At 34.6% G+C, this 16,144-nt stretch overlaps 1 protein-coding gene across 5 annotated transcripts in view; it reads right to left on the reverse strand.

Annotated features, from left to right (window-relative positions):
• mrtfaa (myocardin related transcription factor Aa) overlaps nt 1-16,144 on the reverse strand; it is a 50,348-nt gene that overhangs the window by 12,627 nt on the left and 21,577 nt on the right. For 4 of the 5 annotated variants that reach the window (XM_058771022.1, XM_058771024.1, XM_058771021.1 and 1 more), the window contains 5 exons: nt 13,587-13,652; nt 3,087-3,142; nt 2,901-2,976; nt 2,354-2,515; nt 145-305 (listed from right to left, as the gene is read on the reverse strand). In XM_058771022.1, coding sequence (XP_058627005.1) covers nt 145-305; nt 2,354-2,515; nt 2,901-2,976; nt 3,087-3,142; nt 13,587-13,652 — 521 coding nt within the window. Of the gene's footprint in view, nt 1-144; nt 306-2,353; nt 2,516-2,900; nt 2,977-3,086; nt 3,143-13,586; nt 13,653-14,174; nt 14,266-16,144 lie in introns of those variants that run through there. The other variant, XM_058771025.1, reaches the window with a different exon arrangement.

The following is a 16,144-nucleotide window of genomic DNA, read 5'->3' on the forward strand; positions in this document are numbered from 1 at the left end:
AAGACTAATCTTTAACAGGCAAGTTAATCTGAATTAAATATTTAGCATTAATTAAATACATTTCTATGACTTTGAGGTCTAAAAATTAGCATTTAATGTTTTTCCCCAAAAATATTTTTAAGTATGCAAATTGACATATGGCACCTGTTTTGGTGTTGTTTCATTGGCCGGTCTCTCAGGTGGAGAAGGTAAGTGTCCTTGACCGAGGGGAGAGTCCTGATGAAGTGTCTGCTCCGGTGAGAATGCGTCGCTGCTTTCCTCGTCAAACGAAGAGCTCTCCGCTTCTACTTTTGGAAACTCTGTCTCTGAGGGAGAGAAAGTGTAAAAACAAAAAAGAAAAGATGGTTAGAATACAACATAAAAGATTTTCACATTTTCTGAAAAAAGCATAAGTGACATTTACCTACGCAAACCTCACTGCCACAATGACGAAATATTGATGCACAGTTATTCTGTGTGGTTTTTAGCATGTTACTATGCATTGTGCATTTGCTTTCTTTTCTGCCAGGTGTTTGATTAGTCAAGTAACAGCCCACCTCTCCTTAACAAGCTGCATGAATTAAAATATAATTAATGCCCACAGCTCAAACATACTGTATGGGACTTCTAATATTTCCTTAAGTAATAAATAAATAAAAAATAAAAAAATGAATGAATGAATGAACGAATAAAAGGAGTAAATGAATGAATGAATAAATAAAAAATGCGGTAGCAATAGTAATAGTCAGTAATCTTAAATAAGAAAAAAAAAATAAAGATAAATAAATAAATAAAACAGCATGAAAGAAACCTCTGATCTTCAGTGCACTGCTTCCACATTTCACTTACGCTGCACTAATATTGTCCCAGACTGAATAATAAAACCTTTAAACTCCAGTGCATGATATTTATATTTAATTTGAGCGTGTTCTGAGAGCGTGACATTATGCCGATAATCATTAACTCTTTAATTAGGTTATTTAGGGATTAAAACAGTTTAAGCCATTCTGTGCAAACGTCTTTCAGCATTCCTTCACTGTGCTGCATTGTGTGACGCTGCATAAACTTCACGGTTAATCGACTCATGCCGCCACAGAGTGGCGTATTCTGTATGAACACGAATGTAAATTCCACTCTAATTAATTTAACTTGGTGTTCGACGCACACCAATCTCATTACCATAACTTTGCATTAAATTATCACCCTCTGCACTGCTGCAGGAATGTGGTGGGATATAAATATGAAGATGAATGCGCACACACCACTAATGACACGCTGGAATGAGCACTGGAGAGCCTGTGTATGGATGTAGATTGAGGGGAAAAAGGGAATGATCCAGAGGAAATGTTGAGTGAGAGGAATATAAATGCGAATGTTAGTCAATGTTAGGCAGATTTATCTTTTTAAATGGCCAATGCTAATACATTTAAGACTGCAACAACTAATCAACAAAGTTGATAATGACAATAAGCAACAACTAATTTCTTAGGCAGTTAACACTAAACTTGTGCTTTTGTTTTTCTTTAATATTTATAGTTATTCTTATTCAATTGACACTTATTTATGGTTAATATTATTTATTTATTGAAAGGAAAAAAACTGTCAGAATATCTCAATTTAAATTAGTGCTGTCAAACGATTAATTGCATACAAAATAAAGGTTTTTGTTTGCATAATATATGTGTGTGTTCTGTGTATAATATATTATATTATATATTTATTATGTATATATAAATACACACACATACAGTATATATTTTGAAAATATTTACATGTATTTACATGTCTGTATTTATATTCATATTTATATTATAAATAAATATATTTAATATATAAAACATTTTTCTGATATAATATATGTGTGTGTTCTGTGTATATTATATTATATATTTATTATTTATATATAAATACACACAGTATATATTTTGAAAATATTTACATGTATTTACATGTCTGTATTTATATTCATATAATTTATATTATAAATAAATATTTAATATATAAACAACATTTTTCTGAAATAGATACATGTTTGTGTATGTATTTATATATACATAGTAAATATACACAGCACACATGCATATATTATGTAAACAAAAACTTTTATTTTGGATGCGATTAATCGCGATTAATCGTTTGGCAGCACTAATTAAAATATTTATAATAAAAAAGATTATCAACAAAATTGTTAGTCCATATTATAAACATTTCAATATAATTTGGCATAAAATATATACATAGTAGTTAAAATTATAGTAATTACAATTAATGAAACTGTACTGACACAAGGGAACTACTCCTATTAAACAGCAAACTGTGCAGAAATCTTTACTGTGGTGTGTATAATATCATGTGTCTTGCTTGAATTTAGTACCTATGATGGCTTGTTTGAGGCTGCTGTGCACTGGAAGGATGTTTTTGTGAATAAGCTCCATCAGTCCGGGCCGCTGGGAGATTTTATCGTTCAGATCGTCGGCTAGACGAGCTCGTTTCAGCAGAAGCTGCTTGGCCTGTAGAGACGGCTCTGCTGACGTCTCTGTATACAGGAAATACACACAGTTTAAAAAAGAACACACATACAAAATCAGCCATCTGAATTCACAGCATTTATTATACAGTAGGTAAAAAGTCCCCGCCATTTCTGGTGAGATTTTGAAATATGCATACAGTGGACATTTTACTGCTAGGATTTGTGAAGTGAAGTGACACAACTGACACTGGTAGGTCACATGACGAATGTAGTACATCCAGATTACAGTCATACTACTCACATTAATACTACATAGAACATACTTTTTAAACAGTCACTAAGTAATTGCTTATTCCAAAGACGTACCTACTCGATTTCGGATGCAGCCATAGTCTTTCTATGAGGTCTGTGTCAGTGTTTGAACTGCAGGGGGCGTTATTAAAATACTCACCTTCAAGAATGTGCATCCTGACCAGTTCTGACTTCTCTGGACGACTGCGGATCTTTCTCTTCAGGTAGTCTTCGGTCTGAGATACAAGAGTAAAGTATGAGAAATAAAGTTAGAGTTTATTTTGGCTCGCAAAGAGATGATTAAAAACAAACAAACAAAAACAATTAAAATCTGTGAAGTACTTACCCGAGCTCGTTCTAAACTTCGTCTCTGCTCATGAAAGGATGCAGAACTTTTCAGTGCTGGAAGGCAAAAAGATACGAAGAGATATGACTATTAAATCCAAAGTTGATCTATAAATGTATAAAAGTTTCTCTTAAAGGAGCTGTGAGAACAGAAAACATTTTTCGGTAAATGAGAAAAATCATAAATAGCAAACTCGTTATCTGCGTCGTGCAGATTACAGGAAACATCTTTACTGCAGAGAGGTGCAAATACTTTTCAGCTTTTTTTGGATCAGGTAAAAGTGTTATTTTTGTATTAAAAAAAAAATTCAGAGTGAAAAAAAGATGCTTGTTAAAAGACCTTGATACAGGAACAACATATTACACTGCACCTCTTTACTCCAGGCACACATACGCAGTTGTACATGCAAAATCTAAAAATAATATCGCAACAGGCACATCCGAGAGACAGTTTAATCCAGCAGATTCAGTCTTGAGTGTGTGTTTCTGCCCCATATTTAATACACTTTGAAACACAGGTTCACAGCTGTCAGCACACCACGTCTCCGGAGACTGAAAGCAAAGCCCGCTGGTGGTGATACAGAGAACTAGAGATTTATGAAAATGTGTGAATGGTGCTTGGCCATGCAAAAGTCTGGGTGGTTTGCTGGACAGTCTGCAAACTTATCCCTCTCTAAATATATATTTAAATAAATTAAATAATAAAAATAAAATAAATACAAAAATAGAGAAAATATTTTGTGTGTGTGTGTAAATATATAATTTCAGTTTATGTATATTTATTTAATTTTTAACTTTAATTTATTATAATATATATATATATATATATATATATATATATATATATATATATATATATATATATATATATATATATATATATATAATTTATTTATTATTATATTTCACATATTTATTGCACACTATACATTATAATTATTACTAACATGTAAAATCACTTTCTGTTGTTCCAGATTGAAAACATTATACTTTAAAAAAATATATATAAAAAATAAAAATAAAAGCCTGATAGTAATCAATATGGCTTATATCGAGAACTACAACATTTTCTTAACATTTTAACAACTGAAAGGGTTTTTGTTCCTACTTTTCTATTGTGTACTGCCAGTTTTCATTTGTTCCTTTTTTATAATGTTTTACTAATTACATTAAAAACAATACATACATATATGCTACATACAGTATATGTGCTTTTTAAGAATTGCAAAGCCAGAAAAACAGACAAATATATAATTTAAGAGCTAAATGCGATGACAGAGTGTGGAAACAAGAAAGAGTGGCCTGGAAAAAAGCAAAAGGAAAAAGATGAGTAGTTGTTTATTAGGAGATTCTGGTCTGCGGGTCAGAGTGGTTCACATACTGCCCACAGCAACATACAAGCTCCTTTCACATCACTGCATCCACGCACAATGCCCTTTAACTCTGACCAGCAAAAACACAAAATGCAGTTATGTGCCTGAAGAGAGAACAAAAAGTGTGTGAGAGAGCGATATGATGAGGTTAGTGTGAAAAACCACTTGATGTGTGCGATGTCTCATCATCATTTTCAGCACTAACACCCCATTAAACGCCACGTCACCCAACCGCCATCTTGATACTAGGGATTCATTATATCACTGGGGTCAAACACAGTCGCATTATCTGACAGAAAATCTTGAACAGGCCAATTACTAAAGCTGATTATGCGTTAAATGAGGATCCTATATTCACAATGGTCCTCCACTGTCAAAGACATGGTGATGTTTGTCGTTTATCTGCAGATGAGAAATTAACAAGTCTAAAAAAGGTGAAAATTAGGGCACGGGCAGTTTGTGTTATAAAACCTCTTATAACTGCATTTGTAGACGTCCGTAGAGGCTTTCTAGAGTATCCCATGATGATTTCATGTTGTTTTAGCTTATGTAATCAGTACTTGTGCAGAAAGTCCCTGTAACCACATCCCCATCAAGATTCAGGCTCAAATCTTCAGATTTCTTTCTGAACTGCATGCTGGATATGTGATTCATCAAGCTGATAATGCAAACTTAAGTGTTTCTAAAACAGAACACGTTTCCTTTGACTAAATCACTTACAAGACAGTGTTATCAGCATCCACGCATACTAACAATGCATGCAAAAATTCATATATATATAAAATTCATTTTATTTTTAGTTGTTTGATGCAGAATATATTGTCTACATATAATATAGTCATATTTAAACTTATTTTATAACATGCCTTCACTTGAAAAATGTAATGATACCACTTAATTGCTGTTCCTACTTTTCTATTGCATACTACAAGACATTTCTCATTTTTTAATCCATCTTTTTTATAATATTGCAACAATTATATAGAAAATCATGTAAACAATTAAAAAAATATGTAAAATTAGTATATGTACATTTCAAGACTCCTTTGATCTTTCATTTTCATGTTTTTCTCAAATACACATTGGACACAATTATTGGCACCCCTAGAAATTCTTATAAAATATCTCTGAAGTATATTCCCATTCATATTCACAATTTTGAGCACTCCAGGGTGATTATGAACATGAAATTATCCAGCCATGGCTTCCTGTTTTACAGAAATATAAATAGGAGGGAAAACAAAGCCCAAATTCCCTTAATCATCCATCACAATGAGAAAAACCAAAGAATATAGTTCTGATGTGCAGCAAAAGATAATTGAGCTTCACAAATTAGTGAAGCAGCTTTAAGAAAAGAGCTAGAGCAGTGAAAATTCCCATTTCCACCATCAGGGCAATAATTAAGAATTTACAATCAACATAAAATGTTACGAAACTGCCTGGAAGAGGACGTGTGTCTATATCGTCCTAATGCACGGTGAGAAGGAGAGTTTGAGTGGCTAAAGACTCTTCAATGACCACAGCTGGAGAATTGACGATAATAGTTGAGTCTCGGGGTCAGAAAACCTTAAAAAATATTGTCAAACAGCACCTACATCACCACATGTTGTTTGGGAGGGTTTCAAGAAAAATTCTCCTCGCTCATCCAAAAACAAACTCGAGCATATTCAGTTATCAGACACGACTGGAACTTCAAATGGGACTGGCTTCTATGGTCAGATGAAACTAAAAAATGATACTGCTGTATTTTTGATGTTGTGGGCCTATATTTCTGCTGGAGGTCCTGGACATCTTGTTTAGACACATGGCATCACTGATTCTATCAAATACCAACAGATAAAGAAATCAATAAGTGACTGTTAGAAATCTTATAATGGGCCATGTTTGGATCTTCCAACCAGATAATAATCCAAACACAAACCTCAAAAACAACACAAAAATGGGTCACTGAGCACAAAACCAAGCTTCTGCTGGCCATTCCAGTCCTCTGACCTGAACCCTGTAGAAAATGAGTGAACTGAAGAGAAGAAGCACCAACATGGAGCTGGGAATCTAAAGGGTCTGGAGTGATTCTGGATGAAGGAATGGTCTCTGATCTCTTGTCAGGTGTTTTCTAACCTCATCAGGCATGTGTGTGTGTGTGTGTGAAGAGCTCATTTGCAAAAACCGATAAAAAACTACTTTAAAAAAAAAAAATTAGCTGAGTGCTGTGCATTATTCTCCACATATAGCGCGATCTGAACCCTAAACACGTTTTGTCAAAAAAGCCAGTATTGTCCACTTTCAAGGCATTGCGAGTTCACGTTTTATTGCAGAAGCCAACAAGCACCCTTGTTGTTTGTGAACAGAAGCCGATAAGTCCATTTTAGCGAATCAGCGCGCTGTATGTCAGGTGACAAGGCTGCTTTCACTTTGAAAAGACTTGCTAGCTCAGAGGAGATTCGTCAAAGCTGACTAAAAGTGATCGAGGATGGATAATTTCTACGAATTTGATGAACCTGTGATATCTCTTCAGGGCGAAAAAGGAAAATAAAAGGTGAAACGTTTTCACGGAGCCTTGCAAAAGCAGTGCGTTACAATACAGTCTATGATCACAACAATAACAACGTTTGTCAGGCATCTACATTGTCATCTGAGGAGATTACAAAGATTAAACTAGTGATTTTTTAAACTCTAAAACATGAAATGTGGAGTTATCTGCTTTTGCTATAAAACAACTTTTAATATGTAAAAAAACATACTTTCAATGAACTTTAATTTTGTAAATAACCTGTATTTGTTTAAGTTATTATTACTTAAAACAACCCAACTGCAGTTTGATTGATATTACTTGGAATGCGCAATAAAAAAACGAATTCTGAAAATAAAAATAAAGTTATCGTTTTTTTCAAATGAACTCTTCATATACATACACACACATATACATATACATATATATATATATATATACATACACACACACATGCACACATATACATATACGTATAAAAAAAATTCAAAACTACAATATCCCTGTTTTTCAAATTTAGAAAAACTGTCAAACTAAATGTACAATCTGGACTGGTGGCTCTGAGTTCTGATGATGCTTTAAAGGTCAAACTGTCCTTATTCTGAAAGATTTAATGGGGGAAGCATTAATTTGAGAGTAGAAGATAGCAGCTCAGTCAAGGGTGATCAGACAAGGCAGATAAGAGCGAAAGAGTGCATTCAAGTTGACAGGAAATGCAAGCCAGCACAGGAAGTGAAAGGGAGAAGACAGTGAAAGTGGGTCTCAGGAATACTCTGAAAGTGCAGATACACATTTGCACATTTGCTGGTTGCTCTTCCTTCCCGTTGGGATCCATATTTAGATCCAGACAGTTATTGGGTGAGCGTTGTAAAGATCCCCAAGGTTGCCATCTGCTGTCATTGCCGTTTATTTCTATCCTGGACAGACCCTTTCGAACCAAACGACTTTCTATATTCTCTCTTCAGAGTATCTAATTTGCTTCGTATAATCAAAAAGATTTGGAAAGCAAATGGCTTTGATGATTATAGCAGGCGTCTGACCTTTTACTAACAGATATAATGGGAAACATGGCATATAATTAAATACACTGCTTATCACCTGCTCAATGGCTCAACTGAGTGTGTGTGTGTGTGTGTGTGTGTGTGTGTAACCCACCCAAATGAAGAGCATGGCTAGTCATGCACTCACTATGAGTAAGAGTGCACTAAATATCTCCATCTTAGACATTTTTAGCATGCAAATGTGTAATCTAAACATTTAGTGTCCGTAATACAAATCAGATTTAAAGCAATTTAAAAATTTAGATTTAAATCTGCACCACTACAGTCATTCACATTTACATGTATTAGAGCTGCACGTTGCTGCAGTCTATTTAAAAGTGTTTAATTAATTTGAATGAATAACTAAACATGTTAATATATATATCTTCAACCTATATTTAAATACACCAATTTTTTATATTAAAATTTTGAAAAAATGGTTTGAATGAATGATTGACTCACTCATAAATACTTCACTTGTTTTATTTATTATTTCTGGATGAGGGTAAGGAACAGAGACTGGTGGCAGCGAGTTGTGTTTTCCAGAGAAATGCGATGCTTTCTTCCCCGCCACCGTTTCTAATCTGCGTATTATTACAGGTGTCGCGTCATTCATGTCACGAGCGCATGTGCACTTTGGTCAGAGCGGCTATCCACCTTTTTCTTGATGTAAAAATGGGCGTGGCCATTTGTAAATTTTATGGCTCTAGCTTCCGGTCTCATCTTCGTCCAGCTATTTTTAGCTGTACAAAACAGTTCGTTTTGCTGCTTGATATTGAAAATTAGTGTGTCTTATATTATTTTAATGTATTATCTTAATCATGAACACACTGGTTTGTAGTGCAAAAAGATGCACGTTGTTATTCTCCTCGTTATTTACCTATAGCGGCTAATGAACCGGAAGTCTCACCCATAGGCTTACTTCCGCGTTGAAGAAAAAGGTGGATACTCCGATTAAGGTGTTTACATGTATATTTCGATTAAAATCATCGTACGCCACCTATGTTAATACGATTATGCTTGCTGCGATTATGAGCTTAATCGCATTATTTAAATCGAAGTATTGAGTTTACATGAGATAACGTTTAAATCGCAATATTGCCAAAATCCCATCGCATTAAGAGGGTGCATGTAAACGCTGTTTATATCTGAACTGCAAACTTTCATCCCAGTATTTCTGTGATGATATGAATGACGATATAAGACAGAAATAATACTGTGCAGTTGAAAAGACTGTTTGTGAAGCTGTTTATTACCCAAACATGTTAAATGTTGTCTGCTCTCTGTGTCAGTGCGAACGCAGATTTGAACGTTGTATGATTTTTTTTCAAAGGTTTAATAGACACGGGCGAATCGTTGTCATTTAAAATTGAGATTGTGTGGGTGTTTGAATCGAGATCGCGATCTTTTAACGATTAATCGTGCAGCTCTAACATGTATGCATTTAACATTCAAATAAAATTGCTAAAATAATGACTGTTTTTCTAATAGGTTTCCCAAACCTACTTTCTATGATTGGTTAACGCAAATAATGGCATGTTTCATTTGTCCCAGAAATTAATTTCTCAGGACACATATTTAAGTGATAGTGGTAGTGCCATTTTATGCATTGAATTAAAAATTTTTTTTAATAAAATAAAAAAACAAATCAAATCAAAGAAAGAACTAAAAGAAAAAAAAGAAATGCAAAATAAAAGAAAGAATATAAAATAAATAAATAAATAAGATTGATGTAATCAGAATTTGAGCAGAATGTCCCTGTAACGGTTGCATAAAGCACCTTAAGTTTTTCCCTTAAGTATGACACTTAAGGCGTGATTTCCCCTTATCTAAGGGAATGACTTGAGGGTGTTGCATACAATCCCTTAAACCATTCCCTTACTTAAGGGAAACTGTTAAGTATTTCACAACAGCGACCCAGGTTTTGCGTTAAAAAAATCTACTGTTGCCATGGACACGTTATTTGTTAATGCAGATAGGTGTAAGTTTTCACAGAAACATAACATTTTCAGGGACTAATGTGAATAAATCTATATTTAAATGCAAAGGGACAAGACAGTCATTTTATTCGTATCCAAAACGAGGTGATGTGAACATTATGAAGCGCTAAACACTCCTATGCAGTGTATGTTTCATTCATACTCGAAGCCGGAGGGCACTGTTGAGCTGAAAGTCCATTCCGGACACATAGAAGTATCTCATGATAGAATACAGCAGCGATCGCTGCAGCTAAGCTAAAAGCAGAAATGTAAACACAAACACACGATTGCGAAAATATATTTTGTATGTGTGTTTTTCAAGTCATCTTCCAGGTAATATGTAGGAAAATACAGGAATAAAATATTATAGAATATATGTGTTCTCGCATGACGCACTCACGTTTGAGCTATTAGTTGTATGTAATTTGATTAATGTGAATAAATGCCTAAATCTGTTATAAAGCGGCCGATTGTGTCTTGTAGAAGACTTTAGGATTGAATCTGCTCGCTGTGTAACACTTAAGGTGACATTTTCCATACCTTACGTTATACTTAGGGAAATGACAGTTAAGGGGCTTTATGCAACACTTAATGGGCTTTAAGGGACACTTAAGAGAAATTCTAAGGGTTTATGACATTTCACCTAAAGAAACCCTTAAGTGTCATTTAAGGTATATTTTATGCAACGCCCTTAATTGTAAGGGAAACTTAAGGGCGATCTTAAGGGAAAATTACACTTAAGGTGCTTTATGCAACCGGGCCCTAATCTTCAGGGCGGTTTTCAATGAATCAACATGACAGATGGATAGTATAGAGTGTTAAAAAGATCATTTATAAAAGATATCGGAAAATTAAGGAGATCTCTAAGAAACAGCTTCTTAAACACCGTTTTCTATGTCATCACTGTTGCTGGTTGAACAATGTTGACAGTCAGTCAGTGTGCCAAATGAGATGCTGATATCAGCAGACACTGGGTTCAAATTGGATCACATATGCTGGAAGATACTATGGGTCCAGTATGAAGTTATTACATAAAACTACTTAGGGGAACCATCACCTTATTTGAACCCTCTGCTTCTGCTTTTCCGGCTTTCATTTCTTTTTCTTTTTCTTTTTTTTTTTTTCCAGATGATTCTAAGAAGAGATCTTAAGCAAGATTTTGGTGCCTCCATTATTGGCACGCCTTCTTAAAGGGCCAGTCACACAATCAATGTTTAATACAAATCAAACATAAATTTATGTCAAATTTATTAGTATGTGTCGTGTGCATGCTTTAAAAAGGGATGCATGTAAATCTACAATCATATAATGATTTTTGAAGATGAAATTGGCACAAAAAGCATTGGAAAAACAGATATGATTAAACTTCACTACTGTTAATTAAAATGGGGGAAACAAAGTTTTGCAAACAATTCAATCTTTGATTAGCTAGTCCAGATCTCTGGAGAAAAAACGAGGTGGTTACACGGTATCTGCATATTTGAGAGAATTAAATTAGAGAATTTAAGTCTCTAAATACTTAAAATGCAAACTTATATTCGGATGCAGATGAAGCAAAGGTCTGTTTTAAGCTCTATAGCTTCAAGCATCACATCAATCTGATCATTTGGATTACACAACTAGTGTTTCTCCACCAGATATCTTTAAAAGGTTAAGTCTAATGTTTTGTGTAGGAGTAAAGTTGGAGATCGGAGAATGGCACACGATTGCAACTTACTGGTTTCTATGTTTCTGCCGTACATGATAAGCATTGGTAACTTGGAAACAAAACCAGGACACATTCTGTTTGCCAATGGGTAATAACTGCTGTTAATCTCACTGATAAAAAAAACAACTAAATAAATAAATAAAATAAAATAGAATAAAATGTGTACAGCTTCTTTGCTATAACTTCTCCAATTTTGTCCTCTTAAAAACATGAAAACCCTGCTACTACTTTTTTCTTTGATATTTTAGTTATTCACGTTAATGAAATTTGTAACATGGATTAATCATGGTCCTATAATACGAAAAACTTCACTGTAAAACTATTATTGGAGTACACTAGAGTAACCCATAAGAGGTGCATGAAACAGCATTTAAAATGTTCTCAAAGGCTGCTAAATTAATCATGAACCTTTAAGTGTCTTAAGTGTTGCATTGTTTTAAACCATGCATCCTGTGTGAGTCAACTTTAGTGTTAAAAGTCTCAGTTAAGTGTCAAAAATATGCTTAACATAAACACCTATAGAGACACTAGAATGACATGAAACCGTCCTGAACCCTGCTGCCCATTTGCACTGATACAAAAGTGGCTTAACCTAGACCCAAACAGCATTAAAGGGATACTCCACCCCAAAATGAAAATTTTGTCATTAATCACTTACCTCCATGTCGTTCCAAACCCGTAAAAGCTTCGTTCATCTTCGGAACAGAATTTAAGATATTTTGGATGAAAACCGGTGGGCTTGTGACTGTCCCATTGATTGCCAAACAATTAACACTGTCAAGGCCCAGAAAAGTATAAAAAAACATCGTCATAATAGTCCATCTGCCATCAGTGGATCAACCGTAACGTTATGAAGCTACGAGAATACTTTTTGTATGCAAAAAAACCCCAAAAAACAACGACTTCATTCAACAATTCGTCTCCTCTGCGTCAGCGTAGCGCCATTTTGGAGAATATCCGCTGGACGCAAACTGCGTACGCTGTTCTGTGTCAGCTGCGCCACAACGACATGGGGGTAAGTGATTAATGACAAAATTTTAATTTTGGGCTGGAGTAACCCTTTAACAGAAGAGGATGCCACATTTAATGAATTGAATCAAACTTTCTGCTTGTACACCATCTTAGCTATGACCAATAGTAACCTAAAACTTGAGGTGTATCTTGAGGTATTAAATATAATTTGGTAATTCTTCTACAAGACACTAGGTGAGGGAGAACAGGTGTATGTATAAAAATAAAAAGAGCAAGAGATCTGTAGAGTAATTTGGGCTAAGCAACTTTAAAGTTTTTACTTCAAAAAGAGCTTTTTCAACTTACACTGGGATCCATGTTTGGGTGAGACCTCCGGGTACTCGTTTTACTCATCATTAAGCACCCAAATCATCATGCAATCTATCTTTTACATTTTAACTAACTTAAATCAAACCATACATCTCCAGCCAACACGAGATGGAAACATTTTTGTTCAAATCGAGCACGTAGACACCATCAGAATAGTGATGACCTGACAGTTAAGCTCGAAATGTTGTAGTTTTGAGATGAATGGGCCAACCTTTCAAGCTCTGAGAAAAACCACAACGCAAAGGAAGTTCGACTCAATCTTATGTTTACCAAACCAAACCAGCATCTTAGACAGGATGAGAAAGACTAGCTATACCTACTAGGTCTAACCACAAGGCATCTACATTTCATCCAGATTCACATAAAGATGAAAACCATGAACCAGGTGTAGGACGAATCTTTGTTCAAGGAAGGAAAACGCCTTCAAAATCAGACCAAAGGAACATAAGGGATGTGCTACAGAACATCTTGAGATCCTACACGCTAATAGAACTGCCTAGTAACAACAAATTATTAACTAGTACTAGTAGGAGAGTGTGAGTGCTTCTTACGTGGCATGATCCCCTGGTTAACCAGTTCTTCTCGAGTCCGTCTCTGCTGAAGTTTGAGTTGGAGCACTAGAAGAAAACAAGAAATCAAGTCAAAGATGAAGACATTTAGTCAATTATAAAGGATGAAAATTGGGCAAAATTTCTAATTCAACTCTGATTGCGCAACAGGTTTACAAAGAGGTTTACAAATACTCCTTCCTGGGACATAATTTTGCACTGTTACACAACAATAGGTCGATTGGTTGGTTGGCTGGTTGGTTGAATGACAGATATAGATTCAGAAGAGCAACATCAAATGTGCACAAATACAAAACTATACATTCATATACATGAAATGAAACATTTCATAGAGTTCAAACCCAGTAAAAAAAGATAAGAGTGCTAGTATGATGCTAACAGACCGGTCTTGTGCAATGAAAACACTTTAATCTCTCAAAACAGAAGCACATCTGAAAGTTACCGTGAGGAAATTACTGCACTGTAGTTCATTACTATTCTATCGCATCAATATTTGCATGTTCGGGAGACAGCACGCTATGAACGTAAGAAAATACAGCATGACAGAAGACACATAAGTTGATAAAATACCCAGTGAGCAACTCGATCTGTCTCCTTCATCCTCCTCTTGAACAAGCTCTTCCTGACAGCCGGTAGAGAGCTTATCAGTCAGAGAGGAGAGAGTTCAGACTACAACATACTTCCTCTTCCTGTTTCTGCATTCAGTTTAAAACAGAAGTGTGCGAGATGTTTCCACGGCTTACCACAGGAAGAACGACGGTCAATTCTATTAAATGAGTGTTTGAATCTAAATAGTGGTTAAACCAAGAAACACGTATAAAAAAAAGATCCTGGCACATCTACCGTGTAAAATACAATATACAGTAGCAGGCAGAGGTTTCGACGTTTGTACTGGGTACTGACTTTATACCATTTATCTGGGTTTGGACTGAAACCTGAAAGGTACAGTCACAACAAAATATTCGCTTGATCAATTGATTTACCAGTAAAGCCACAAAGAGACAGCACACTGCTTATTGGCTCATATATAAAATTAACCTATAATAATATAATTATGATAATGTATAAATAATATATAATATAATATAATATATAATAATGTCATTATATGAACAAATATACATCAATGCCCCCAAAACTGAAAAAGTCAAGCAACTATCTCTTCCAACAGTACCAACAGTACAACAACAAGTAGCGTAATGAAAAATGCTTGTTGTGTGTCAAAGACTTTATCGAAACATTTCTGGTGGATAAAAATGTAAAGCCCCAGAATCGTATTTTGGTATCATCCCGCTTCAAACATCTACAGTACGAGAATGCAAAACACGCAACTAAATACCATCACAGAGGGAACGGGCTCTGTTAGATTAATAACCTGATACAAGGCTAAATCGAGCCATCTCTCGCTGTGGTTTTGGTTCTCGCATCTGACATTTTGACACATTTGCTCCCCGGCGTCATAGTTAACCATGTGGCATAGAGTCTACACGTACGAATCGAGATGTTAGAGGAATCACAAAAAGAGCTGTCAGAACATGCAGAAAAAAACTGTCAATCAAATAAACAAATATTTAAACAATATCGACAAGAAATCTTACAAAATACGTAATATATGTGACCCTGGACCACAAAACCAGTCATAAGTCAAATCAAATCAAAACCAGTCAATTTTTTTAATTGAAATTTATACATCATCTGAAAGATGAATAAATAAGCTTTCCACTGATGCATGGATTTGTTAGGATAGGACAATATTTGTCTGAGATACAACTATTTCAAAATCTAGAATCTGAGGGTGCAAAAATCTAAATATTTGAGAAAATGGACTTTAAAGTTGTCCAAATGAAGTTCTTAGCAATGCATATTACTAATCAAAAATTAGGTTTTGATATATTTACGGTAGGATATTTACAAAATATTTTCATGGAACATGATCTTCACTTAATAATGTAATGATTTTTGGCATTAAAGAAAAATAAAATTTTTGAGCCATACAATGTATTGTTGGCTATCGCTACAAATATATCCCAGCAACTTAAAGGTCACTGCACACAGAGTCTGAAATTTTTGCACATTAAAAAATAAATACCACCTCATGCTGTGTCAATCACATTTACACACTCCCACGAAAACTTTCGTCCGTCATTAAAAAAAATTCGGATCAGGTTCGATTTTCTGCGTTTTCGCATCCGTAGCATGCATTTTGAAAGGAAAGGATGAGGAATGCAAAAAAACTGAAAAACGCATGAGAAAATTTCGGACTCCATGTGCAATGGACTTAAGACTGATTTTGTGCTCCAGGGTCACATATATGATATAAAATACATGTAAAATACATAGTATTGATATGAACAAACATTATAATTCACAATACTCTTAATATCAATAGTATATCAATACATATTTCTACAAATTAGGTCTTGCACAAGTATGAGAAAAAGTATCAAATGGCAGTCATTACTGTAAAACATTTTGATGGTAATGATATGCACTTGTGACGTCAAATGGTAGCATAGTTCGAGATAAAATCTCCTCACAAT

The sequence above is a fragment of the Onychostoma macrolepis genome, chromosome 03 (assembly GCF_012432095.1).
Source record: "Onychostoma macrolepis isolate SWU-2019 chromosome 03, ASM1243209v1, whole genome shotgun sequence".
In the NCBI taxonomy this organism is placed as follows: Eukaryota; Metazoa; Chordata; class Actinopteri; order Cypriniformes; family Cyprinidae; genus Onychostoma; species Onychostoma macrolepis.